The sequence below is a fragment of the Lepidochelys kempii genome, chromosome 7, assembly GCF_965140285.1.
Source record: "Lepidochelys kempii isolate rLepKem1 chromosome 7, rLepKem1.hap1, whole genome shotgun sequence".
Lineage (NCBI taxonomy): Eukaryota > Metazoa > Chordata > Testudines > Cheloniidae > Lepidochelys > Lepidochelys kempii.
In genome coordinates, this window is record NC_136386.1 from 121,875,244 (window position 1) to 121,902,836 (window position 27,593).

General features: G+C 45.7%; 2 protein-coding genes across 5 annotated transcripts in view; one reads left to right on the forward strand and one right to left on the reverse strand.

The window, feature by feature from the left end:
- The window catches only part of SFXN2 (sideroflexin 2), a 29,426-nt gene extending 18,064 nt beyond the window's left edge, over positions 1-11,362 (reverse strand). The window contains exon 1 of one of the 3 annotated variants that reach the window (XM_073354495.2): positions 11,297-11,362. The gene's annotated coding sequence lies outside the window, so the exon portion shown is untranslated. Of the gene's footprint in view, positions 1-3,053; positions 5,091-7,093; positions 7,619-11,296 lie in introns of those variants that run through there. The other 2 variants (XM_073354497.2, XM_073354496.2) reach the window with 2 other exon arrangements.
- A 118-nt stretch (positions 11,363-11,480) lies between these two features.
- ARL3 (ARF like GTPase 3) overlaps positions 11,481-27,593 on the forward strand; it is a 38,895-nt gene continuing 22,782 nt past the window's right edge. For both annotated transcript variants that reach the window (XM_078853881.1, XM_073354499.2), the window contains exons 1-3: positions 11,481-11,643; positions 25,764-25,907; positions 27,310-27,426. In XM_078853881.1, coding sequence (XP_078710007.1) covers positions 11,641-11,643; positions 25,764-25,907; positions 27,310-27,426 — 264 coding nt within the window. In that variant the 5' untranslated portion in view covers positions 11,481-11,640. The remainder of the gene's footprint in view (positions 11,644-25,763; positions 25,908-27,309; positions 27,427-27,593) is intronic.

Here is a 27,593-nt window from a genome sequence, read left to right on the forward strand (position 1 = left end):
CACATGTGGCTAAAAACAAGCCCTGGCTAATGTGCTGCTCTCTCCAAAGTGCCCCTGGCTTTAGCAAAGTATTTAATTAGCCTCCACAAACTTCTTTTCCTCCCCTGCAGATTACAGTGATCTCAGCCCAAGAAGCCCTGGAATGCAATTCCTTCCAAGGACATGCTCAATGGAGACGTAATATTGACTTGGTGTCCACCAGAATGTAGTAAGAAGAGCATGGAATGGATTTTAACAAATCTATAGAGCTGCTTGTGAATGATTTTGTGACTATACTCGCCTGGGCGCACGCACACACACACCTGCCTGTGTATATATTTCTCTGTTGAATACTCTGGAAATTTTGTTTAGTGCCATTTTTGACTCCTTTTGAGTGCTTCAACAGCTACATCTAGTGACTTTTCAAGATCTGTCTGGTGACTTCCTGCTATGTGGAGTTGGCAACATTGCCAGGCTCAGTGTCTGGGCTCCTCAATCCCGGCCCTCTCTGCTCTGACCTTCCAACTCTGGCGGAGGGGATGGGGGGAGGGTGGTGTTACAACTGACACCTGCTCCCTAGGAACTGTACTAGGATCCCAGAGCTCATTGCATGGAAGCTACCACAGAGCCATCATGACCTTTGCCTTGAACTGAACCAGCAACCTACAATGAGAAGAGCTCCTTGCCCCATAACCGTTCCCCTGAGCCAGCCTGGCCCAATGTCAGCCAAGCTCTGATGTTGCAGGATAGTAGAGGTTTCAAATGCTTTGCCCACTGGCACTTTATTTGGGATTTTTTTTTTAAACTCCCCACTGATAAACTCCTAGAGAAGTCCAAAGCCGCTGGACTTCTGGATTGGAACCCTCTGGAAGTTCACCTGAAAAATACATTCTGCCTTAAAGAGAGATTTCTGTCCTGCTGCCAGGAACAGAGCCACCTAGCTACCCAGCAGGAGAGTGAATTCATAGCGCATCCTTTACCAACACACTATTTCCTTACATCGCGCCATCAGATGCACCTCGCTCCCCAACCCCACTTAGCACTACTGCAATATTAAGGTTGATAATGTTTAGCATTCATTTAAATAGGTCTGTCCACATCCTTCATGGACACTATCCAATTAATCAAAGACTTTCAAGCTTGCAGACTTCAGGAGAAGTTAATGCTGCTCTTAGGACGTTATCTTTGGCACATTGCACATCCTGCTTGTTTCACTAGGGGATTTAACAAGCAAGCAGTATACTAAGTTTTATATTTAACAAGGAACACCGGAAGCTAAGACACTGAATTTCAGCAACACTGAGGAAGAAGCCGTAACCTGGCATTCCTAGTCATCTTTTTTTCATAGATTCCAAGGACAGAAGGGACCACTGTGACCATCTAGTCTGACCCCCTGTATAGCACAGGCCTTCTGAGCACTTGATACTGTAAGTTTAGTGTTGGGTCAAGACCACTTTTTTGCAATTAATTTCCCTGTGTTTTTAAAGCCAAAGGAGACAGCTGAAGGTATTTTGCTTGGGCAATTTGCAGTCTGTGCTAACAGAGCTCGTAACTTCTTTGATCCCAGGCCTATGCCAGAGACTTTTAGCCCAGCGGTGCACTCCGTTTATAAACAGCGAGGCAGCAAGGTTTGCAGATGATACTACACTGCTCAAGATAGTTAAGACCAAAGCAGACTGTGAAGAACTTCAAAAAGATCTCACAAAACTAAGTGATTGGGCAACAAAATGGCAAATGAAATTTAACGTGGATAAATGTAAAGTAATGCACATTGTATGTATAGTTGGGGTTATTTTTTCCCCAATATGATGGGGGCTAATTTAGCTACAGCTAATCAGGAGAAAGATCTTGGAGTCATTGTGGATAGTTCTCTGAAGACATCCATGCAGTGTGCAGCGGCAATTCAAAAAGCAAACTGGATGTTAGGAATCATTTAAAAAAAGGGAATAAGACAGAGAATATCTTATTGCCTTTATATAAATCCATGGTACACCCACATCTTGAATACTGTGTACAGATGTGGTCCCCTCATCCCCAAAAAGATATACTGGCATTAAAAAAGGTTCAGAAAAGGGCAACTAAAATGATTAGGGGTTTGGAACAGGTCCCATAGGAGGAGAGATTAAAGAGGCTAGGACTTTTCAGCTTGGAAAAGAGGAGACTAAGGGGGAATATGATAGAGGACTATAAAATCATGAGTGGTGTGGAGAAAGTGAATAAGGAAAAGTTATTTACTTGTTCCCATAACATAAGAACTAGGGGCCACCAAATGAAATTAATGGGTAGCAGGTTTAAAACAAATAAAAGGAAGTCCTTCACTCAGCGCACAGTCAACCTGTGGAACTCGTTGCCTGAGGAGGTTGTGAAGGCAAGGACTATAACAAGGTTTAAAAGAGAACTGAATAAATTCATGGAGGCTAAGTCCATTAATGGCTATTAGCCAGGATGGGTAAGGAATGGTGTCCCTGGCCTCTGTTTGTCAGAGGGTGGAGATGGATGGCAGAAGAGATCACTAGATCATTACCTGTTAGGTTCACTCCCTCTGGGGCACCTGGCATTGGCCACTGTCGGCAAACAGGATATTGGGCTGGATGGACCTTTGGTCTGACCCAATATCTTAAGTTCTTATGTAAATACTGCAAACTTCCTCCATTCTTGGTGGACTTTATAACTTCCCTGGATATGGAATTATTTGGCCTGTAGTGTGTACAAGATCCTTCAGCTTGGTTAATGGACTCAGTAGGTTTGTCGTTATCAAACCCCGCAAGAAGACAGACATTCTAAAGAAAAATCTGCAAGATGGGCAACCTCTGAGCTTGTTGGCTGATAAATGCCAAGTATTCTCATTGTTGTATTCTAGAGAGCCAGCAATTGTTGCAGTACTGGCCTAGGAGCTAGGAAAGCCAAAGTTCTAATCATAGTGACATAGGCCTGGAAGGGACCTCCTGGATCTGGACCTGTTCAAAAAAAGAGGAACTGAAATTGGAACGTGGGTGAGCAGAATTGGATTGGTTTTTCAGAGGACGCCTGCCCAGTGCAATGGTATTAATACTTTCCCATCGTTACGAGCATACCTCCTAGCATTGCATTTGCCTTTTTCACAGCCACATCACAATGGTAGCTTGTAGTCATCCTATGATCAATGAATACACCCAGGTCTTTCTCTGTCACGTTCAGCTGCAGAGCCCTCAGTTGATAGCAGAACTTATTAGACCCTCAGTGCATGACCTTGCATTTTGTACTAGAAATAGGATAACATTTAATATTACTCCAGTCTTCTAGATCATCCAGTTCTTCTTCTATAATATTCCAATCTTCCTCTGTATTGACAGTGCTTCCCAATTTTGTGTTTTCAGTAGATTTCACTAGCTCACTCCTACTTTTCATGCCCGGGTCATGAATGAAAATATTAAAGATTAGACGAAAGAACGAACCTTGAGGAACTTCACTAGAAACCTCCCTCCAGCCCGACAGTCCTTCAGCACCGACCATTGCCATCTCCCCTTTAGTGATTTCTTTACACATTTTACAATTTTGTACTAATCCTCATCTTGTCTAGTTTAACTAATAATTTCCTGTGGCGTTGTATCAAATGCTTTATTGACATCCAAATAGATTAGATCTACCGAATTTCCCATCATTTCCCTTATTTAAAGAAATATCAGGTTCATCCAGCACTATTTTTGGTAACCCTGTGTTGCATTTCATCGCATTTTCCCTTGACCTCTATGTTGTTAATTTTTTGTTCCTTCAAAATTTGTTCCAAAGCCTTGCATACTGCTGAGCTCAGACAAATGGGTCTATGGTTTCCCAGATCAGTTCCTCCCCCCCGCCTACTTTGTTAAATATAGACACTATGTTTGCTATTCTCCATTCATATTCTACCACACCCAATTTGATAGATGTATTAAAAATCCTTGCTACTGGACTTCTAGTTTCAAGTGTCCATTCTTTCAGTGTTCTGGAATGACGATTATCTGGGTCCCCAACCAGAACACGTTAAACTCTTTGAGCTTTGCTTCCTACCTCAGATGTGGTTATTTCCATTTCTAGATGCTCATTCACACTAGTCATCCTGCCTTTGTCACCCCATGTTCTCCATCCCCGGCCTTGCTAAAAACTGAGGCAAAGTTTTGGACCATACCTAGTGTAAACTTAATTTCTACCCCATCATCACTGCATGGCAACCCCACTTCTTTTCTTGCTCTTTTTATTTATATAGCCAAAGCATCTTTTACTATTTGTTTTAATGTCATTTGCAAGGTCTAACTACTTTTGGCGAGTTTCACTTTCTCCCTACACTTTCAACACCAACATGGAGCTTCTGTTTGCTGATCAATCTCTTTCTCTTGTTCTCGTAGGCTCTGTTTACTCCTAATATCCTTTCTGAGCTGGTTCTTCAACCAGCTAGAACTGGAGAGCTTCTCCACAAGTTTTTCTCCCCCATGCTGGGACGCAAAAACGATGTGGAATTTGTACCTCAAGACTTAAAAAAAAATTCCAAGCCCGTCCTGCACATTGAAATCTCTGAGCTTTTCAGGTCAGTTAACTTCACTTAATTCCCCCAAGATCTGCCCTTTTGAAATAAAAAACCTTAGTTACCAACTAAAAATCTGCAAATGATCACATACAGGAATAACTGTCAGAAGCATTTGCTCTCCAGTCTATACTCAGGAAATTAAAGTCTCCTACAATGACAATTTCAGGTAGTATTTCTCTCTCTAACATTATGACTCCAACACAAACGTATAGGTCCTCCTAAACTTTCTGTACCTCACTGTTTCCTATCATCTTAACGAGGATCATTAAACTTACCAGCCTTGCCAGGTTGAACTGATGTTTGTGCAATGCTCTGAAGATGAGAAAAGCCATATGAAATAGCCAAGTATTGATATTCGGGGAAGGGGGTGACCCTGATGGCCCAATTCAGAAAAGGAGCAATATGAGGATCCTTTGGATTGGAAGGATTCTGCTGCCCCCTTAGAATCACCACTTACAAGACAAATTAAGCCCGTGGTACCACTTTCTCTACTGGCAAAGATGAAGTGATAGGAATGGGAGAACTTAAACACAACGCACCCCAAGCTTGTAGGTTTAAGAACGGATTAACCTTGAGCCCAATCCGAGCTGCTAGCTCTTACCTTGAGGATGCCACCTGGGCATATACTATTTATTTTAGAATTAAGTTATTGTTTGGCTTTAAAGTAGCCACGTAACTGACTGCGACTGGCTGAGAGTTTCATGGACTTGAACCATGAAGACTTGAACCTTGAAATGATGGACAAGGCTCACAAAAGGAACAGGGCGGTGATCTGCTCTCAGATTTTATAAAGCAAAATAGCCTGCTAAGACTTGGCACCAACACAGCTTTTCCTACCTGCAGATCTCCCTGCAGTCGACAACGAGAAGCAAGTTTTGCTCTCCCCATTTTACAGACAAAGGTCACGAAGCCAGACAGTGGCAGCGTTGGGGATCATCCATGGAGCCGTGTTATGTTTTAAATGAACGTTTCTCCAGATCCATTTCCGACACAGACTATGTCTAGTCTAAGCCCTCCTTTGAGCTATGCAATGGAACCCACACCTATGGGTGTTTGGCATCTAACAATCTACTACTTCCCAGTAACAGATGTTCCTAACGCCACGCCTGGGAGAGTTGTCACACTGCAGGGCCTCAGGGAATCACAGGAATGAGAGAGAGAAACGGATTCTCAGTTCCTCTTCTCCATCCTCGCTGGGGCAGTATCGGTCCCCACAGAGCACTGTGCAGCCCAGTTTCGGACATCCCAAGAAGCACGTGTCCCGTGGCTGACTAATTCCAAAATCCTGTGGATAGATCCATTGTCACTGATAGTTCCAGTGTAGCAGCGGGAATCCTAACTTACCATTTATCAGACAATCTCAAAACATGGCAACCTGGCTAACTTCAGTGGTCACTAGGGATGGGGACGCCCCATGCCAAACCCATACTCGACCAATGCACTTGACAGCACTCATTTTACCACGTGCCAACATGGGTGCATTTTTAAATGGACTGGCATCACCCACTGGGGCCATGAGGGCTGCAGCATAAATTACTTCAGCAGCTGCCCAGTGCTGTTGTCCTGGATACATTGCTGACTGGTCTAGAGGTCTCAATGGAAGGAAGGGGTGTAGCCTCAAAACGGGAGGAGACAGCTGCCATGCTCTACTGGCTGGGGATGATGCTGGGGAGCAGGAAACAGACAACGTCCTTTTGAGCCACCAGCCACATTCTCTTCGCTCCACTCCTGCAGTGGCTTCCATTCAGCCAGCCAGCTACAGAGCACCTCACCTACAGGTTGTCTCCCACCTCGTCTTCACAGCTCCTGGAGAGCCACCCATGTACAGCCACCTCTGAGTGGCAGAGATCCCTCTGGTGAGCAGGAACTGGCCAAAGCAACGGCAGGAGAGAGATGCAATCAAGGGAGAGGGATGAAAGGTTGGGCAGTGTGCAAATCCAGAAGCAGTGCAGTCCAGTGACTAGAGCAGGGAGGCAGGAGCTGAGCAACTGGCCCTGCCAATATCATGTAGCTTCCTTGGGCATAGTTGGGGGGGGGGGGCGTGTGAGAGGAGGGGAAGTCACTCGAAACACAGGTGCAGCTTCCGAGTCTGGTTCTGGTGGTGAAAATATTGGGGGAGGGAAGGAAAAATAAGACAGACTGGAAAATGAAATAATCACTTTGCTTGTCAGTTTGTCCCAAGTTAAAGCCCACGAAGGATCCTAATTATTAATCAGGACTTCATAGAGAGTCCAACGACCCTGTACTGTGCAGGGGAATGTGACTTGCCCTTGCAATGCTAGAAAACAGTCCACCAAACTGAATCAAGCTTACAGGTCTCGGTGCTGAGCTTGACCTCTGAATAAATATTAAACTTCTTTTATAAATGTGCATCATCCTCTCAACATGCACAGGGTATTCCATTCACCAGGGGACTGATCCAAAGCCCACTGAAGTCAATGAGACCCATGCATTCATTTCAATGGGATTTAATCAGGGGAAGAAGGTGGTGTTTGACACAGTACAACATGACACTCCCATAAGCAAGCCAGGGAAATGTGGTCTAGATGAAATTAATGTAAGATGAGTGCACACCTGGTTGGAAGACTGTACTCAGAGCAGTCAATGGTTTGCTGTCAAACCGGTAGGCAGTAGCTTGCGGGATCCCACAGTGGTCAGTCCTGAGTCCAGCACTATTCAATATTTTCACTGATGACTTGGATAATGGAGTGGAGAGTATGCTTACAAAATGTGCAGATGACACTCTTGTGAGAAGGGCTGCCTGCAGTTTGGAGGACAGGATTTGAATTAAAAATGATCTTGACAAATTGAAGAATTGGTCTGAATTCTACAACATGAAATTCAATAAAAGACAAGTGCAAAGTACTTCACTTAGGAAGGGGGGAAAAAAATCAAATACACAACTACAAATGGGAAATAATTGGCTAGGTGGTACTACTACTAAGTATCTGGGGTTATAGTGTATTACAAATTGAATAAGAGTCACCAATATGACGCAGCTGCAAAAAAGGCCAAATATTCTGGGCCACATTAAAGGAAGCACTGAATGTGAGACATAGGAGGTAATTGTTTTGTCCCGCTCTACTCAGCACTGGTGAGGCCCCAGCTGGAGTACTGTGTCCAATTCTGGGTACCACACTTTAGGAAAGAAGGGAACAAACTGGACAGAGTCCACAGGAGAGCAACAACAATGATAAAAGGTCTAGAAAACCTCACCTATGAGGAAAGGTTAAAAAAACTGGGAAAAGAATACCAAGGGAAGACCTGGTAACAGTCTTCAAATACGTTAAGGACTGTTATAAAGAGGATTGTGATCAATTGTTCTCCAAATCCACTGAAGGCAGGGCAAGAAGTAATGGGCTTCATCTGCAGCAAGGAAGATTGAGTGTTAGATTTTAGGAATAACTTTCTAACCATAGTAGTTAAACTCTGGAATAGGCTTCCACAACCTATCACTGGAGGTTTTAAAGACCAGATTGGGCAAACTCGTGTCTCAAGGGTGGTTAACTTGGGCCCAGCTCAGCACAAGGGACTGGACTTGATGACTTCTTGAGTTCCTTCCACCCCTGCAGTTCTAGGATTCTAAAAACTTTAAAGTCCATGGGGAAGGAGAAGCAGCTATGGAAGAGATACACCTAGCAGTGAAGGAAGAAATAGACAGAAAACACTGATGGTAAAAGCAGACCAGGGAGAAAAGCCAAATCAGAAAAGACAAAACATCTTGAAGAAAGAAGGGACTGATGGTTTTGCAGTGAACGTGCAAAGCTTGCTGTCAGGCCTCCTGGGTTCTATCCTATCTATCCCTAGCTCTGCCCTCTCTGTGCTGCCAGTTTCTTCATCTCTAAAAATGGGGATTATCTACCATATGGGAGAGTCATGAGTTACAAACATGAGTGATTTAAAGGTCTTTGAGATTCTTGGCTGGAGGGAACAATGGCAGGCAAAGAGTTAATTTAAAGGAGAGCTTTGAAAGAGGAGTCTGAGGGGAGGGGAGCTATACAGGCTCTGAAAGAGAGAATGAAGGTGTAAACCAGACAGATGGAGATCAGGGCTGAGGGAAACTGATGTAATGAACCCCAACACCTCACTGGTGCAATGCCACTGATGCCATGATGCTAAGGATGTATTTAGCTCAGAACATTTTCATTGTAGAGCGTTTGCTTTGTCCAACATTGTGACTAAGTTTTAATGATGCTTTGGCTGATTTTATGCCTTTCCCCCCACCTTTGGATGGGGTGGACACAGTGAACCAGTCCCTCACCCCAACAGCAGCTGCCCTCCCCCCCAAGGAGGTTAGAGATTCCCCCTTACTTTCCTTTCAGTGAACCACGGAAAACAACAATCTAATTCAACATCTCTCTTTCTGTGTAGAAAAAGCATCAGTAAGCAAGGAGAGAGGAAGGGGATGTGGGTGGGTAGCCCCGGCAGGGATGAGGGGGGAGAGCAACAAGGTGAGGATTTCACCACCTCTGGCTGTTGTCCAAAGCCCGGAAAGGACATTTCCTTTCAGTTCCATCAAAGGAGAAACTGGCTCAAATCAACATTCAGCCACTTGGAAAGGTCCAGAAAAGTTACCATGGACACAGCAGAAACATTCCATCAAGCAACTGATGTGATCAAAATGCCGTTAACCTAACAGAGCTTGAAACAGCTACTGTGGCAGGGCGAGGGGGAACAGAGGGGGCTGCATTTTTCAGAAAACTGGTTTAAATAAACACAGAGAACCCAGCCACTTAGCGACTCGCTTTGAGAGATTTCAGATGATCCAGGAGCTTGCTTTGCTCCCCTTCATTATGCCCAGAGTCTGTTGAGAGAGCCACCAGTTGCTATATTCCCAGGGCTGTCAACTCTTCCCGCTGGATTGGGTTTCAGAAGATTCCTTCTCTTGCAACAGAGGGTTTCGCTTGCATGGTTTCAATGAGCTACAGTTTCAAGTCTCAACCCTCCATCACCTACAACAGTGACGTGTGGCAGGTTCTCCCACACCCAACTGGCTAGCCCAGGCCAACACACACTCCCTCTTCCCCGCTTCCTTGCATGAGGCTGCATCTGGGCACCCATGGTTAGCCTGATGTGACCCAGGTTACAGCAGGTAAAAGGTGTCAGAGGAAATCTCTGCTTGCTCCCTGTCAATCACTTAAGCCCCAGCCATCAACTCAGGCACTCTGAAACATTGTGGAAGAAAAAGCTTTAGGGTTTGGACAAAGACCCTCGTGTGCGTCCTGATAGCAGAAACTCTGGCCCAGCCGCTGACCAGCTCCCATTGGGATTACTCACTGCCATGGGTCCATCCAAAATACAGCAACCAAAGTTACCTTCCTAGGTCACAGCCTGTTGTTTTGCCCACACCACACCCACACCCCTTTGGCTCTCCCCACTGGCCCCTTTCCAGGTTCTACAACTCCACTTCTCCCCGCCTGTCTGAGCTTATCTAGTCCCCTCCACTCTGCCAAGGCTGCGCCTATTGCACAGCCCTGCCCTGGCTCTCTCAGCTCCCCTCGGGGTTTTCACTCTACACCCACCCCCATGAAACTGCACTGCCCGCCCCCGTCCCCCTTGGATACCCTAGGCTTTGCACTGTACTCCCCTTCCTAGTCCCTCTCCGATAACGTCCCTGTCTCCACACACAGCTTATGCTGCACCTGCCATGTCCTCTCAGATTCTCTGGGCTATATACAGCGCCCTCCCCTCCACCAAAACCACTACACTCCTCTCTGATCACTTGGTTTCTACCCAGCACTGCACACCCCCCTTCCCCTCCCCTCCCCCATCCACCCCCCAACAGGGTAAACACTGCACTCCCCTCCCCCAAAGCACTGCGCTTCCCTTTCAGACCTCCTGGGCTTTACATTGCAATCCCCACAGCACTGCACTGCCCCCCCATTTCAGAGCCCTGGAACCTTGCCCTGCCTCACACTGCACTCCCCCCCCTTCAGACCCCCGGCGGCTTGCCCTGCCCCGCCCCCCCATTTCAGAGCCCTGGAACCTTGCCCTGCCTCACACTGCACTCCCCCCCCTTCAGACCCCGGGGGGCTTGCCCTGCCCCGCACTGCCCCCCCCTTCAGACCCCCGGGGGGGCTTGCCCTGCCCCGCACTGCCCCCCCCTTCAGACCCCCGGGGGGGCTTGCCCTGCCCCGCACTGCCCCCCCCTTCAGACCCCCGGGGGGGCTTGCCCTGCCCCGCACTGCCCCCCCCTTCAGACCCCCGGGGGGGCTTGCCCTGCCCCGCACTGCCCCCCCCTTCAGACCCCCGGGGGGGGTTGCACCGCACTGCCCCCCCCTTCAGACCCGCGGGGGGGCTTGCCCCGCACTGCCCCCCCCTTCAGACCCGCGGGGGGGCTTGCCCTGCCCCGCCCCCCCCTTCAGACCCCCGGGGGCTTGCCCTGCCCTGCCCCGCCCCCCCTTCAGACCCCGGGGGCTTGCCCTGCCCTGCCCCGCCCCCCCTTCAGACCCCCGGGGGCTTGCCCTGCCCCGCCCCCCCCTTCAGACTCTGGGGGGCTTGCCCTGCCCCGCACTGCCCCCCCCTCAGACCCCCGGGGGGGGCTTGCCCCGCACTGCCCCCCCCTCAGACCCCCGGGGGGGGGCTTGCCCCGCACTGCCCCCCCCCTCAGACCCCCGGGGGGGCTTGCCCCGCCCCCCATTACACCGCACTCTGACCTCCTGGGGTTTACCCGGTGCCCCCCATTGCACTGCCCTGCACCCCTCTGCCCCCCCTCCCATTGCACCGCGCCCCCCAGCTCTCCGGGGTTTGCATATCCCAGGGCCCCCGGCCCCCTACCTGCTGCGGCCCCCAGGCCAGAGCCCCTCTCCCTCGCTCGGGCCCACGTGGCTTTCCCCGCCCCGCTCCCTCAGGCGTGGCCCCTGTCAGCCAGTCAGAGCCGGCCGCTCCCCTCCCCCCCTTGCCAGCACCAGCGCAGGACCCGGGACGGGAGCCAAGGAGGTTTAATACGCATGCGCCGAGGAGGGGCACGACGCGGCCGGCAGGGGCCGGAATCTGTGTCCGACCCGGCCCCGCTGCCGCTCGTGCGACGTGCGTGCCGCGGAGAAGGGTGACGCTGTACGTAGGAGGCGGCGCGCATGACGCAGTTGCCCATGGTAACCCGGGAGCCGCGTAGGTAGAGGATGGTGAGTGCGAGATGTGAGGGGGGGCAGCCAGGGGAGGGTCCTGCTGTCTGGGGGAGGGGCCGGGGGCAGCCTGGGTGGGGAGAGGGATTAGGGAGTGCTGGGGGGGCCAGCCTGGGTGGGGAGAGGGATGGGGGGGCAGCCTGGGTGGGGAGAGGGATTGGAGGGTGCTGGGGGGGCAGCCAGGGGAGGGTCCTGCTGTCTGGGGGAGGGGCCAGGGGCAGCCTGGGTGGGGAGAGGGATTGGGGGGGGCTGCCTGGGTGGGGAGAGGGATTGGGGGGTGCTGGGGGGGGCAGCCTGGGTGGGGAGAGGGATTGGGGGGGGCAGCCTGGGTGGGGAGAGGGATTGGAGGGTGCTGGTGGGGCAGCCAGGGGAGGGTCCTGCTGTCTGGGGGAGGGGCTGGGGGCAGCCTGGGTGGGGAGAGGGATTGGAGGGTGCTGGTGGGGCAGCCAGGGGAGGGTCCTGCTGTCTGGGGGAGGGGCTGGGGGCAGCCTGGGTGGGGAGAGGGATTGGAGGGTGCTGGTGGGGCAGCCAGGGGAGGGTCCTGCTGTCTGGGGGAGGGGCCAGGGGCAGCCTGGGTGGGGAGAGGGATTGGGGGGGGCTGCCTGGGTGGGGAGAGGGATTGGGGGGTGCTGGGGGGGCAGCCTGGGAGGGGAGAGGGATTGGGGGGTGCTGGTGGGGCAGCCAGGGGAGGGTCCTGCTGTCTGGGGGAGGGGCTGGGGGCAGCCTGGGTGGGGAGGGAGGGATGGGGCTAGGGTGCTATGGAGAGGGAGGGATGGGGGTCCAGCCTGGGGGGAAGGGGTGGGGGTTGGGGACCAAGCTTGTGGGGGAGGGTGGGAAGGGGTGGGATGCTGGGGGGCCCAGCCTGGCTGGGGAAGGATGGATGGATGGAGGGGGGGCTAAGGTGCCGTGGAGAGGGAGGGAGGGAGGGATGGATGGTGTCCAGCCTAGGTGAGGCAGGAGGGATGGACTGGAGGGGCTAGCCTGGGTGGGGAGGAAGAGGTGGGGGGCTGGGGATCTGCGAGCCAAGCCTGGATGGGAAGGGATGGATGGGGTGCTGGGGGTACTATGAAGAGGGAGGGATGGGGGGCCAGCCTGGGGGTCTCATTGGAGGAGAAAGGACCAGCAGGTATTCAGAAGTTTCTGGCATGCAGTGCCAGGGTGAGGAGGGGTTGACACAGCTGCTGCAGGGGAGCACCCCCATCCCTCCAAGAGGTGGGCTAGCCCTATGGCAGGATGGTGTGTGTGCAGAAACTAAAGAGTCAAGCTTATGACAAAAAGAAAAGGAGGACTTGTGGCACCTTAGAGACTAACCAATTTATTTGAGCATGAGCTTTCGTGAGCTACAGCTCACTTCATCCACAAGTCCTCCTTTTCTTTTTGCGAATACAGACTAACACGGCTGTTCCTCTGAAGCTTATGACAGTGGGACAGAGGATGGGTGAAAGAGGTGAACAGCCTCCAATAGCCCCAGGTATAAGGACTGCATTCAGTCCTCAAATCCATAGACATGGCCTGGTTTGCACACACTGGTTCAAGGCAACCACATTTTCCCTAATTGAGTTGCTACACGGACAGCATACTAGGAGCATAGCAACAGTGGGGTGGGAGGAGGTATTGTTTCATGATTTCTGTGTGTATATAAAGTCTGCTGCAGTTTCCACGGTAAACATCTGATGAAGTGAGCTGTAGCTCACGAAAGCTCATGCTCAAATAAATTGGTTAGTCTCTAAGGTGCCACAAGTACTCCTTTTCTTTTCACTGTGATGGTTCTGCAAGCTACATTCCCCACCCATCCCAGCCTGCAGCATTCCACACTGCTCCATCATAAAAGGTGTGGAGACAAAGGCCAGGGCCCCTGTTCCCTTTTTGTTCAGTTGATGGTGGGTCATTACATACTAGACACAGTGGTCATCACAGAAAATACATCTGCTTTAAAGATGAGGGCAGTTACATAATGGAATGGAGCACTCCACCAACTACACTTGGGCAGCGGCTGCTGACAGATAAAGTTGCACTTTTGCTTTGTGAAGGTCTCAAACTGATACAGTCTGGGATTTGCTGAATGGTTTCTGAGCATTTATTGTGTGTGTGAGATGGGGTGGACAGGAGGGAAGTAGGTAGTTTCCAGTGCATGTTTTACTTAGCATTAAACAGAAAGATACACAAATGTATTTCCCATATATAAAATCAGTGTTTCCCAGAGTGTGTGGTATGGCCCCTGGGGGTTCATCAGAGACTAGCTGGAGTGGGGAGAGATGCGGGAGCACCCCAGCTAAAGACCCTGACATAAATTGTTCTCCAGAATCTCAGCTTTCATTAAAAGAAACAAAACAACAAACACTAAGTCTCTAGCTGTTATGGCTGTGAAGAAAACCTTGAAAATGTGAAGGGAGTGAAACCACTTCAGAGACCAGAATTTGCAGAGAGCCTAGAACAACAGCCCTCAGGAGTGAATTGCCCCATTGTTTTCAGTGGTTGCTTACTCTGATGCCAATAATGAGTTAACAATGTTGACATTTAAATTATTTCAATGCACATCAAAGCATCTTAGAAATGAGTAGAAGTTTAATATTATGCAGATCTATTCCAGCAATTCCCAAAAGTGTGGGGCAGAGGGCATGAAGTACCAGCTGGGGAAAGGAAGTGAGGGCACAGCAGATGTATACATTGAGAGATGGGTAGATTGTTAAACTTCACATGGTGGGACTGCAGTGAGAGCCCAGTCAGTTTTGTTGTCCTAAAAGAGGGCTCATCTTTTGAAAGTTTGGAAAATATTGTGTTAAATGGCACCTGTGGCTTACTTGCTACTGTAAATAACTATATTTACATGTTTACGGCACTTTATTAACAGACATCAGGCAAAGAGTATAATAACTTTGTACTTACAGGGCCTTTTATTCAAGGTCATTTATTCATGCTCTATCATGATGTTCAAGTATTATCCCATTTTGCAGATTGGGAAACTGACTCATGGAGAGGTTAGGTGACTTGCTCAAAATTATTATATGGAGACAGGGTAGTTTCTGCATAGTTAAAAGTGGAGTCAGGCACTTAAGGCTGATTGTGATCTATTCTTTCAAACAAAACCACAATCCATTTATTGTCAGTAGTATCCTTGATACCTAGAATTTGTTCCAGAAATTGAGAACTTTCTGAGATAAGACTTGGAAAGTGACTCCTTTTAGAAATGTTTGCATATGGTCTAATAGTTTGTTGGTGCTTTTATCTGCACAGTAAAATTACATTACATCATAGGGTTTTTTTAAAAGAGTACGTCTTAACATTGACTCATATACAGCAGGTAGTTATCAAAGACAGGTATACTGAAATATGTACAAACGTGTTCCAAAAGCTAGACACAAGTTTCAAATACCAAAACCAACAGAAGGAAGAAAAGCATGCAGGCATTGTCATCATTGACACCCATAGATAGAAATTTTGTGTGGTTAGTCTCTAAGGTGCTACTAGTCCTCCTTTTCTTTTTGCGAATACAGACTAACACGGCTGCTACTCTGAAACCCTTTTCCTAAGGAAATCTGCATGTGACATATTGCTAACAAATTTAAAGGAAGCAAAAGAGTTTGATTTCAATTATGCAAAGGCATGCACAGAAGGACCCATTCAGATATCTCCCAGTGGCCCAAAATAGAAAACTTTGTATGACCTCTTTTGATAGAAAACTGTCTCAGTGGGTTTGAGCAGGGAAAACTTTCTAGGTGATTTGACTCCAGCAAAAGGTAAACTTTAATGCAGAAAAAAATGTATGAATTGAATGACACCATAGTCTGGAATTTGCGCAGCAAGTAATTGATTTCGTTTTGACTGTGTTAGAAGTATTGAATAAGCTGTGCTAAATAGATTAAGGCTCTTTGGTTGTTTTGAAAAAGGCTTTTATGTAGCATCTCTAGTTAGGCAGGCTAAGAGAAAGTTAATCAAACATCATGCTTCAGGGCATCAGCTAATTAGCTGCAGTAAGGAAGGATTCCCCACCCTCACACACTGTGTACAGAATTGCACAATGGACTAGGAATGAAACATCAGCTACTAGCCACTGCTGAAGGCATATTAGACTCGATAGACTGTTTGTTTGATCCCACTCTACCAAATCCTATATAAATACAGTGAAACCTTCACTAATCTTCCTCAAATAGGCATCCTCTGTCTTACGGAATGCTTTTAGAGTTGTTGTTATTACTCTTTACTGTAGTGTGTAGGAACCCCAGTCTTGGACCAGAACCCCACTGTGCTAGGCACTGTACAAACACAGAACAAAAAGAGAGTTCCTTCCCCAGGAGCTTACAATCTAAGTGTAAAACAAGAGATAACAGGCGCATACAGACAGACCAGTGGGAGAGTACAAGGAAACAATGAGACAATATTAGTCAGTGTGATAGGCAGTTTTTTTGTAGGCATAATGGAAAAGGAGGGTTTTGAAGGAGGATAATGAGGTAGCTCTGCAGATGTTTACCAGGAACTCTTCCTAAGCCTGACTAGCAGTATGAGAGAAAGCAGAAAGGCACTTGTTTCAGATTTAACAAATGGGTAATGGAGGCTTGCACCATGGTCCAATCAGAGGCAGGAGTCAGCATCTTGATAGAGAATAAGAGAGGATAGGTAGGATGGGGTTAGGCCATGAAGGGCCTTAAAAGTGAAGACAAGTAGCTTATGTTTGATGTGATAGAGAAGGGGGAGGCAAAGGGTGGGGTGACATGGTCAAGCAGTGGGCTAGGAGAATGATCTTTATAGCAGCATTGTAGTTCAGTAGAATTTTATTTGATCTTTTGTTAAATGCCACGCTTACTAAGGAAACATTTGCTGGTCACTGAGGGCACTGATATTCTAATCATCTGAGCTTTGTGGCTAATACAACAAAACAGAAAATATTTGCTTCTTCTCCCTAATCGGGATACAACTCCACCCCGCAGTTACTGACAGGCCCTACATCACCTTATTTCTAGACCATAGCATAAAGTGAAATAGTTCTCTCCATTACATCCTTTATATTGTCAACTCTGATATGATATTTACACAGATAATTTCGCAAAAAGAAAAGCAGTACTTAATAAGTACTTAAAAAGGAGTACTTAATAAGATAATAGCTTATCTTATTATTACCAGCAGGACAGTGGGGTGGGAGGAGGCATTGTTTCATAGTCTCTGTGTGTATATAATGTCTTCTGCAGTTTCCACGATATGCATCCGATGAAGTGAGCTGTAGCTCACGAAAGCTCATGCTCAAATAAATTGGTTAGTCTCTAAGGTGCCACAAGTACTCCTTTTCTTTTTGCGAATACAGACTAACACGGCTGTTACTCTGAAACAGATAATTTCAATGCTCAGTTCCCCCTAAATCAACTTCTAATTTGGCCTATAAATGTGACTCTTCCTCTCAAGAGCTTCTATGGCACAGGATGTGGTTGCATGCACCAACTAGTTCTAGAAATCCACATAGCTTGGATTTAAAGCTGAATAAACCTGCCAAACCTTAGGACTGTAAATGTCATTGTATTTTTATATACATGTATTAAGAAAAGTTTAGCGCACGTAGCTATAACAAAAAAACTTTGAATAGTTCAGTGAGTGTTTTCAACCTAGAAATTATATATTTTCATAAAACCACATATTTGTATTCTCAGAAGGATGCTAATGAGACGATAATTTTCTTTCATATCCAATTTCCTTTTTGAATGCTGTATATCTCTGTATTTGCCACCCAACAGTGTAGAACCCAGTATTAAATTTTATATAATTTCTTGGTAATTATCCAGTGGTTTTGTGTTTTGCTTTTTTAGTATCTCCACCCACCTTCCAGAAAATGTAGGTATCTTAGTGGTGCTCTCAGGTGTCAGTCTCTTGTTGGAGGAGGTCCTGTGCCTCTCTGTACAAAGGAAGGATACTTTGGTCTCTCGTTCAACTCAGTCAAAGACTAAAACAGATTATTTGCTTCATACATGCCACCACTTCTGGAGTTGCCCAGTATGGCTATCCTCATCTAAAAGGTGTAGCCTGGCAAGACTATACACCCTGTCACACAGTGGCCTCCACAGTTTTCCCCCTCCATATTAAAAATGCTGCAATCTGTTCAGTTTTATGCAGATTACATGTAGCCCTCATGCTCCTGACAAGTTGCCAGTGCAGCTCTTCAGCTGGACAATGTGCTTAAGCCTCAGCTGAAGACTTGTTCTGCTACTGAACCTGGGAACCCACCACATCACCCATCTCATCCCTTAAACTGCCAGTACACAGCTGCCCTGCCACTAATCCAACCAACAGATTGCTTTTTTTAGTATCCTTGCCTTGCCTGCTGGAACATCCATATCACCACAGCAGTCTCCATAACACTGCTGTTTACTGCCCACGTTTATGGTTTTCCCATTCAAAAGTTAATTCAAATATTTTGTTTGCAAGTAAAAACCTGTCCATCAGCATGTGCGTAGTACAGGTTGCACGTGCCACATGCTGGAGTTATGCAGCAAGTAAATTAATTCTTACTTTTTCTAGTCTGCTAAACCATCAAGGAGCACTTAACACCTTTTTAGCTTATGTATTTAGTAGGGCTCTCAAGTGATTGATTAATCGCGGAAACAAAAAATTTTATCATGATTAATCGCACTGTTAATAATAGAATACCATTTCTTTAAATATTTTTGGATGTTTTCTACATTTTCAAATATATCAATTTCAATTACAACACAGATACAAAGTGTACAGTGCTCACTTTATATTTATTTTTGATTACAAGTATTTTCACTGTAAGAAAAGAAAAGAAGCAGTATTTTTAAATTCACCTAATACAAATACTATAATGCAATCTCTTTATCATGAAAGTTGAACTTACAAATGTAGAATTATGTACCAAAAAACTGCATTCAAAAATAAAACAATGTAAAATTTTAGCGCCTGCAAGTCCTCTCAGTCCTACTTCTTGTTCAGCCAATCGCTCAGACAAACAAGTTTGTTTACATTTGCAGGAGATAATGCTGCCCATTTCTTGTTTACAGTGTCACCTGACAGCGAAAACAGGCATTCTCATGGCACTGTTGTAGCCAGCGTCGCAAGATATTTATGTGCCTGATGCGCTAAAGATTCATATGTCCCTTCATGCTTCTGCCACCATTCCAAGGGACATGTGTCCATGCTGATGACAGGTTCTTCTCGATAACAGTCCAGAGCAGTGTGGACCGACGCATGTTCATTTTCATCATCTGAGTCAGATGCCACCAGCAGAAGGTTGATTTCCTTTTTTGGTGGTTTGGGTTCTGTAGATTCTGCATTGGAGTGTTGCTCTTTTAAGACTTCTGAAAGCATGCTCCACACCTTGTCCCTCTCAGATTTTGGAAGGTAGTACAGATTCTTAAACGTTGGGTCAAGTGCTGTGGCTATCTTTAGAAATCTCACATTGATACTTTCTTTGCGTTTTGTGAAATCTGCAGTGAAAGTGAAAACGAACAACATGTGCTGGGTCATCATCCGAGACTGCTATAACATAAAATATATCGCAGAATGTGGTTAAAACAGAGCAGGGGACATACAGTTCTCTCCCTAGGAGTTCAGTCACAAATTTAATTAACGCATTGTTTTTTTAACGTGCATCATCAGCATGGAAGCATGTCGTCTGGAATGGTGGCCGAAGCATGAAGGGGCATACTAATGTTTAGCATATCTGGCACGTAAGTACCTTGCTGTGCCGGCTACAAAAGTGCTGTGCAAATGCCTGTTCTCACTTTCTAGTGATATTGTAAATAAGAAGAGGGTAGCATTATCTCCTGTAAATGTAAACTAATTTGTTTGTCTTAGCAATTGGCTGAACAAGAAGTAGGGCTGAGTGGATTTGTAGGCTCTGAAGTTTTACATAGTTTTGTTTTTGAGTGCAGTTATGTAACAACAACAAAAATCAATATTTGTAAATTGCACTTTCACAACAAAGAGATTGTACTACAGTACTTGTATGAGGTGAACTGAAAAATGCTATTTCTTTTGTTTACAGTGCAAATATTTGTAATAAAAATAATATACTTTGATTTCAATTACAATACAGAATACAATATATATGAAAATGTAGATAAACATCAAAAATATTTAGTAAATTTCAGTTGGTATTCTATTGTTTAACAGTGCAATTAAAACTGCGATTAATCTCAATTTTTTTAATTGCTATTAATTTTTTTGAGTTAATTGCATGAGGTAACTGCGATTAATTGACAGCCCTAGTATTTAGGTATTTATAAGGCTGAATTTTTAAACATTCCCACAGATTTTACTGAGTGATGCTTCTCCCGGATATTAAATATCTATTTACTAGAATCAGAATACATAGATGTAACTTTAGAACAGTAACATTTTTGAATGACTGCTAGCCCAAACTAGAGTTTGTGTCTTGATTTAAATTGGACTGCATTTTAACTGCACACATGAGCTCTATAATCTGTATACAAACAGAGCTGCTAAGCAGAGTCTACATCTATATATTGGTTTGCTTTTCTTCTAGCCTTCTAAATCAGCTTACTTTATACCTCAGAGAATACTTTTATTTCTATAAATAACCCCTTCTCTCTTGGCTAACCTAGATAATCCTGCGATCAGCCACACAACAAGAAGTGTCACTTGAATAGAATATGGAACGACGCTGATCTTATTTCTTGTAGGCTGTTGTGTTAGTTTGGAAGTTCATCATTCAGCAATAGGAGAGGATCTATTAACATTTGTTTTTCATTCCTCCCCTGAGAAGTATTTAGTGGTAGATAAGTGATGCTTTGTAGCTTATTCTTTTGCATTTGGTTTCTTGTAGTTGCATTTAAAGTTAAAAAGATTCCCAATCTTGATCTGCTCTGGGAATTTATTGCTTTACTCTTAGCAAGCAAAAAGAAAAGGAGTACTTGTGGCACCTTCGAGACTAACAACTTCTCTGTATGTATATATATATCTTCTTACTATATGTTCCATTTTATGCATCGGATGAAGTGAGCTGCAGCACACGAAAGCTTATGTTCAAATAAATTGGTTAGTCTCTAAGGTGCCGCAAGTACTCCTTTTCTTTTTGCGGATACAGACTAACACAACTGCTACTCTGAAAAAGAACAGGAGGACTTGTGACACCTTAGAGATTAACAAATTTATTAGAGCAGAAGCTTTTGTGGGCTACAGCCCACTTCATCGGATGCATAGAATGGAATAGATAGTAAGAAGATATATACACACAGAGAAGGTGAAGATGCCATACAAACTGTAAGAGGCTATTTAGTTAAGATGAGCTATTATCAGCAGGCGATAAAAACTTTTGTAGTGATCATCAAGATGGCCCATTTAGACAGTTGACAAGAAGGTGTGAGGATACTTAACTTAGGATAATAGATTCAATATGTGTAATGACCCAGCCACTCCCCGTCCCTATTCAAACCCAGGTTAATGGGATCTAGTTTGCATATTAATTCAAGCTCAGCAGTTTCTCTTTGGAGTCTGTTTTTGAAACTTTTCTGTTGCAAAATTGCCACCCTTAAATCTGTTCTTGAGTGGCCAGAGAGGTTGAAGTGTTCTCCTACCAGTTTTTGAATGTTATGATTCCTGATGCCGGATTTGTGTCCATTTATTCAGTGTACATGGCAGAGGGGCATTGCTGGCACATGATGGCATATATCACATTGGTAGATGTGCAGGTGAACGAGCCCCTGATGTTGTGGCTAATGTGATTATGTGTCACTTGAATAAATATATGGACAGAGTTGGCATCGGGCTTTGTTGCAAGGATAGGTTCCTGGATTAGTGTTTTTGTTGTGTGGTGTGTGGTTGCTGGTGAGTATTTGCTTCAGGTTGGGGGGCTGTCTGTAAGCGAAGACTGGTCTGTCTCCCAAGGTCTGTGAGAGTGAGGGATCATTTTTCAGGATAGGTTATAAACCATCCCTGACAGGTGTTTGTCTGACCTGTTCCTAGAAACCTCCAATGATGGGGATTCCACAACATCCCTTGGAAGCCTATTCCAAAGCTTAACTGCCTTTATAGTTAGAAAGTTTTTCCTAATATCCAACCTAAGTGTCCCTTGCTGCAGATTAAACCCATAACTTCTTATCTTGCCTTCAGTGGACGGGTCAGCTAAGAGCATGTCATGCACTTGCCACTTGGCATCGAGAAGATTCAATATTTCAGGATCATCATCGAACCAGTCTGCATGATAGCATTTTGTATATCTATCGCAGCTCACAACAGCATTATAGATTGTATCATGCAGGGACAACCTTTCAGCAGATAAGTCATCACTAATTGTTGGAAGAGTTAGCTGTGTTGAGAATTGTTCAGCAGTTGATGGGTCTTCCAGCCAGGCAACATTTAGATACTTAACTGACTAGTTTTTACACATTTTTGGCTGAATAAAAAGGGAAAACTTTGATCAATAAAGACGGTTGTCAGTCCCCCAGTCTGCTCCATGTAATACTCAGGTTAGGTGTACATCTCATAGGTCCCGCTGTCAGGCCAACACACACAGTGATGTCACCCTACCATTTTGTATTTGTTGGTAGGCCAGTAACTCTGTCACAGAAGGAAATCAGGTTGATTTGTTCATGACAAATCCATGCTGGCTATGCCTTATAACCCTATTATCTTCTAGATGCTTTCAATTTAATTGTTTAATAATTTGTTCCAGTATCTTTCCAGATATTGAAGTTAGTCTGACTGATCTATAATTCCCTGCCCTCTTTGTTCCCCGATAAAAGATGCACCACCACCACCACCCTCAGTGCTGCTAAGTGGTCAGGCAGGAGTTGGCATGTCTCCTGCAAGGCCAACCCTTGCTCTCCAGTGTGCGGTTTGTAAACCTCATCACCTGCCCTTTTTAAAGAGAAGTCCTGTGTTTGCCCCTCTTCAGTCCTTTGGGACCTCACCCGTCCTGTGTGAGTTCTTGAAGATAATTTCTAACGGTTCCAAGATTGTTTCAGCTAATTCCTTAAGTGTCCTAGGTTGAATTTCATGAGGCCCTGCTAACTTGAATACATCTAAATTATCTAAATATTCTTTAACCTGTTCTTTCCCTATTTTGGCGTCCATTCCTTCCCCTTGTTCTTAATATTAATTGTGTTGAGTATCTGGTCACCACTAACCTTTTCAGTAAAGACTGAAGCAAAACAGACATTAAACACCATAGTCTTTTTGATGTCGTCAGTTATTAGCTCTCCCTCTCTGCTAAGTAGAGGACCTACGCTTTCCTCCATCGTTATTTTGCTCCTAATGTATTTAAAGAACATATTCTTATTGCCTTTTATATCCCTTGCTAGGTGTAGCTCATTTTGCGCCTTAGCCTTTGTTACTAGTTGTGTGGTTAAACTTGTATTTTTTAAGTTGTCAGCATGTTGATGAATAATTCTGAAAGCCTATGTACTTGATTGACCTCCTACCCCATCCTTTGCCATTACTCATCTTAGATTGTAAATTCTTTGGGGTCAGAGTGTGTCTACCTTTATGTATTAGGCAGCACCTAATACAAAGCAGTCCTATCTGGGTGCTACCATCATATATATATTTAACAACATATAGTACCTTAGATAGTATACATTTTCCAGTTTTATTAACTGACAACGTATGATAGGCACGGACAGTATTAAGGCACAAAAAGGTAGCATTAAGGGTGAGATTTCAATCTTACTATTGCATTTCCAGACTTGAGAGCTAGATGGCTTAACCTTTGCATTATGCTATCACTTCTTAAAAGCATCAAGTTGGGACTGACATTTGTTAACTTTCTACTTGCATCCTACAAAAACATTCTTTTAAATAACTCCACAAAAACTTCCCCTGTACAAGGGATGGTGTATGTTCATTTATTAGTTGTGTCAGATAGTTTAGTTGATTGATATTCAATTAATGCCGATAGTACAGGTGGTCAGAGGTGGGGTCATATATAACTTTGGTTTTCCAGTGTTATCAGAAGCTTAGCTGGGATGATCTGTGTAGTGAGATCTTCCTTTGGAGCTTATTAATACCATCCTTGTGCAGAGCAGAGTATTGTAAGTGCTCAGAGGTGGTGTTTTAAAAGAGGTGGAAGCTGAGGCAGCTAGGAGCCAATACACCTGCACTGGAATAGGATGCTACATTAAAAGCCTGCTTTCTAAAGAAAAGTGGTGATAGCTGATTTCACTGGATCCTGAAGTCTTGTATCCACAGCATAGGATGGTAGTGCAGAGACAATACCAGGACAAGTTTCCCATTGCCCTTAGCCAATGTGTCTCAACCCTGATCTAGAGGGAGCCATCTTCAGGAGCAGTCTCCATGGCCTCAACAAAAATATTTAGAACTTGGAACTCTTCCCATCTACAGAGCACTTTACAACCTATAACTAATTCATCCTCATACCATCATCATGAGATCGGAAAATATCATTACCCCCATTTCCAAAACTAAGGTTCAGTGATGTGCCTGGAGGGCCTCTGGGTCTGAGCTGGGATTTGAAGTGTGAGTTCCTGGCTCCAGGTCCTATTGGTCTCAGCACAGAGCACACATGGCTGCCAATCAATGCCTCTTATGGTAGTTTTTTTTATGGGAACACCTGACCAGTAAGAGACTGGACTGAAAACGAGATGACCCAAAACGGATGAAGAGGATTTTCCTTCACAGACACATTCCAGAGAGGAGGATGATTCTAATTAGGTGTGATAGCAAGATTCCCACTGGGGCTCTGTTGTGATAGGTGCCATACAAACACATGGTAAGAGCTAGTCCCTGCCTGGAAGAGCTTACATTCTAAACAGGCAAGACGAAGAAAGGGTTTGGGAGGGGACAGAGAGGCACTGAGTGATTAAGTGACTTGCCTGAGGTCACCTAGCAAATCAGTGGCAGAGCTCTTGACTCACCATTTGTTGCCCCATCTACTTGCTGCACTGCCTCTCTATTGTGTGTCTGTGCTTGTCAGAAGGGTTCTGAATCAAAGCAGGGTAAGTGGTGGTCCTCAGTTATATGCCAGCACCTAGAATGCTCTTCTGCTGACCGTTATTTCATAGCAGTGCAGGTGTCTGATCATTGGCACCAGCAAAGGTTTATGTTGTGTTCATAGATTCATAGATACTAAGGTCAGAAGGGACCATTATGATCATCTAGTCTGACCTCCAGCACAACGCAGACCACAGAATTTCACCCACCCACTCCTGCGAAAAACCTCTCACCTATGTCTTAACTATTGAAGTTCTCAAATCTTGGTTTAAAGACTTCAAGGAGCAGAGAATCCTCCAGCAAGTGACCTGGGCCCCATGCTACAAAGGAAGGCGAAAAACCTCCAGGGCCTCTTCAATCTGCCCTGGAGGAAAATTCCTTCCTGACCCCAAATATGGCGATCAGCTAAACTCTGAGCATATGGGCAAGATTCACCAGCCAGATACTACGGAAAATTCTTTCCTGGGTAACTTGGATCCCACGAGCTCTGTTATTTTCTAGTGGTTTGCACTGTAAATAAACCGACGTGCCGATTCCGTTTCCTAATCCCGAATGATACTGTCAGCTCGAGGGGCTGAGCCTGGCTAATGTTTGAAGTTTTCTTAGCCATGAGGCACAGTGATCTGAGATACTTTTGTTAGCTGCTACATCCTCAGAAACCTGAACATTTCATTTGCCCTGCATGTTTTAGAGGACTAGTAAATGGGGTTTTGGATAATCAGGGGTGTTACTGGGTAAGGGAGTCATGACAGAGCACATAGTAACCTAGAAAGAGGGAGATTTAGATTAATGGGGTTTTGTTGGTGGTAAAAATAATACAGATCACCTGGTGGCTTGACTGCAGCTCATTAATGTACCTCATCCTTGGGATATGCTCTCTGGCACAGTGAATACTGAATAGGCTACAGGAGTTGAGTTGGACAACACAGCCCTTTGAATGGCCCCCATCAGCTGGCATGCTGAGTGATATTAGTGGCAGTTGTGTGCTTCTAGACCCAAGGTGATGCTGCATGTGGGAGTGAGGCACTGAGAGAACAGAAGTGGAGAAATGGAAGAATGAAAGGGTGGGGCAAGTCCTCAGATCCTGTTTGCGCTGGTGGTGGGATCTGCTGCCATGTACCATGAAGCAGAGGGAGGAGGGCAAGGCTGTGGAAGGGGAAAAAGTTTCAGCATGGGAAATAACATCTCGGATTTCCTGGCTGCTGCAGGGTTTACTGTCAATTCTGCGCAAACTGAAGAGTGCACCAGACCAGGAGGTGAGAATCCTCCTCCTGGGACTGGATAATGCAGGCAAGACCACGCTCCTGAAACAGCTGGCATCTGAAGACATTAGCCACATCACACCGACACAGGTAAGAAAGGCTCTTCCTGGGCCTGCAGGCTGCTGTGTGTTCTGTTTCCATCCCACATGCCATGTTAACCATATTTCAGGTACAAGCTATGCCTATGAAATGCTAAAGACTGCACACAAAACTAAATTAGAACAGTGGGGGAGGTTTAGGTTGGATATTAGGAAAAACTTTTTCAGTAGGAGGGTGGTGAAACACCTAGGGAGGTGGTGGAATCTCCTTCCTTAGATATTTTTAAGGTAAGGCTTGACAAAGCCCTGGCTGGGATGATTTAGTTGGGGATTAGTCCCTCCTGAGGTCCCTTCCAACCCTGATATTCTATGATTCTATGGATATTATCATTATATTGGTGTGTTTTCAACTGCAGAAAGGGAGCCAGCCCCAAATGCGTGTATAGCTGGAGAGCATAAGTTTTGCACCCTTTGAGCCAGATTCTGACCTCAGGCATGTTGGTGTGTATCTGGACTAGCTCCATAGAGTGCAGTGGAATTACTTGGGATTTACCCGGGTGTAACAGAAATCAGATTTGTTTTAACAAACAAAGAACAACTTGTACGTTTCTCTCTATGCTCCTTGCCGCTTTCCCCCTGGGCATTCCCAGAATCCCACAGATCATGTCATCCCTAGCTGTTGGTTTTTACTCCCCCGCTTCAAGGCTCCCCATTGGGGCAATTGTGTCCCTCCAGTCCAAAATGCCATCAGCACCACTCCTGACTTGACCAGAGGAGGCTGCTAGAGAGCTACGCAAGGTGCTCTTCTCCCCAGCTCCCCTAGAAGCAGAGTGCCCTGCCTCGCAGCATTCCCAGCCCCCGACATCCCAGAGCAAAAGCCCACGCTCAGATTCCAAGCTCTGATCCCCTGGGTCATGTGGCAGCACGTTGCCAGGCCACAGCACATCCTGTTTTTCCAGTTGAACACCCTTTCAGTTGGAGCTTTAGTTGATGAAACAGACCCTTCAGATATGCAGCTGTTCTTTTAAGCTGAGCACTAGTGTTGTGTCGAATGAAGCTTAGTCCTCTGGCTTTGGGTTAGACTGTACTGTGTACTCAGTTTTCACAGGCTTAAGCCTGCTTCTGACAGTGCCCTCTGTTTTTTCCCTTATCGGCATCTCTCTCTCACCTCTTGTTGTATCCACCCTTCTGAGCACTCCAAAGACATTAACAGCAACATATGTCTCTGTAGCCATGACAGTGTCAGCCCTTGATCCAGGAACATATGCAAGCTGACATGCATAAGGCTGCTGTTCTCTTTCCTCTTCACCTCTCCCGCAGCTGATCCATCTGAACAGCAACACGGCCCTATCTTGCCATGCTTTTCAGCAATGTGATATATAAGCTGCTAATGATACGCTCTCATGAATATGATCCTGAGATTCAGTGTGTGGTTTTACTTATGCTCATTACAGGGCTTTAACATTAAAAGTGTACAGTCTCAAGGTTTTAAGCTGAACGTGTGGGACATTGGTGGACAGAGGAAGATCAGGCCGTACTGGAGGAACTACTTTGAAAACACTGATGTTCTTGTAAGTATTGGCCACAGCTGAGTGCTTGTTAATGCAGTGGCTTTCCAGGCAGAAAGACAGGCAGTGCTAAACACCCTAATTCTGAGTAACACCATTGTTGGCATAACATTAATCATTCCGAACCCATTGGCAAGACTGGACACATGGTGAAAAATGGGGGAATTGGC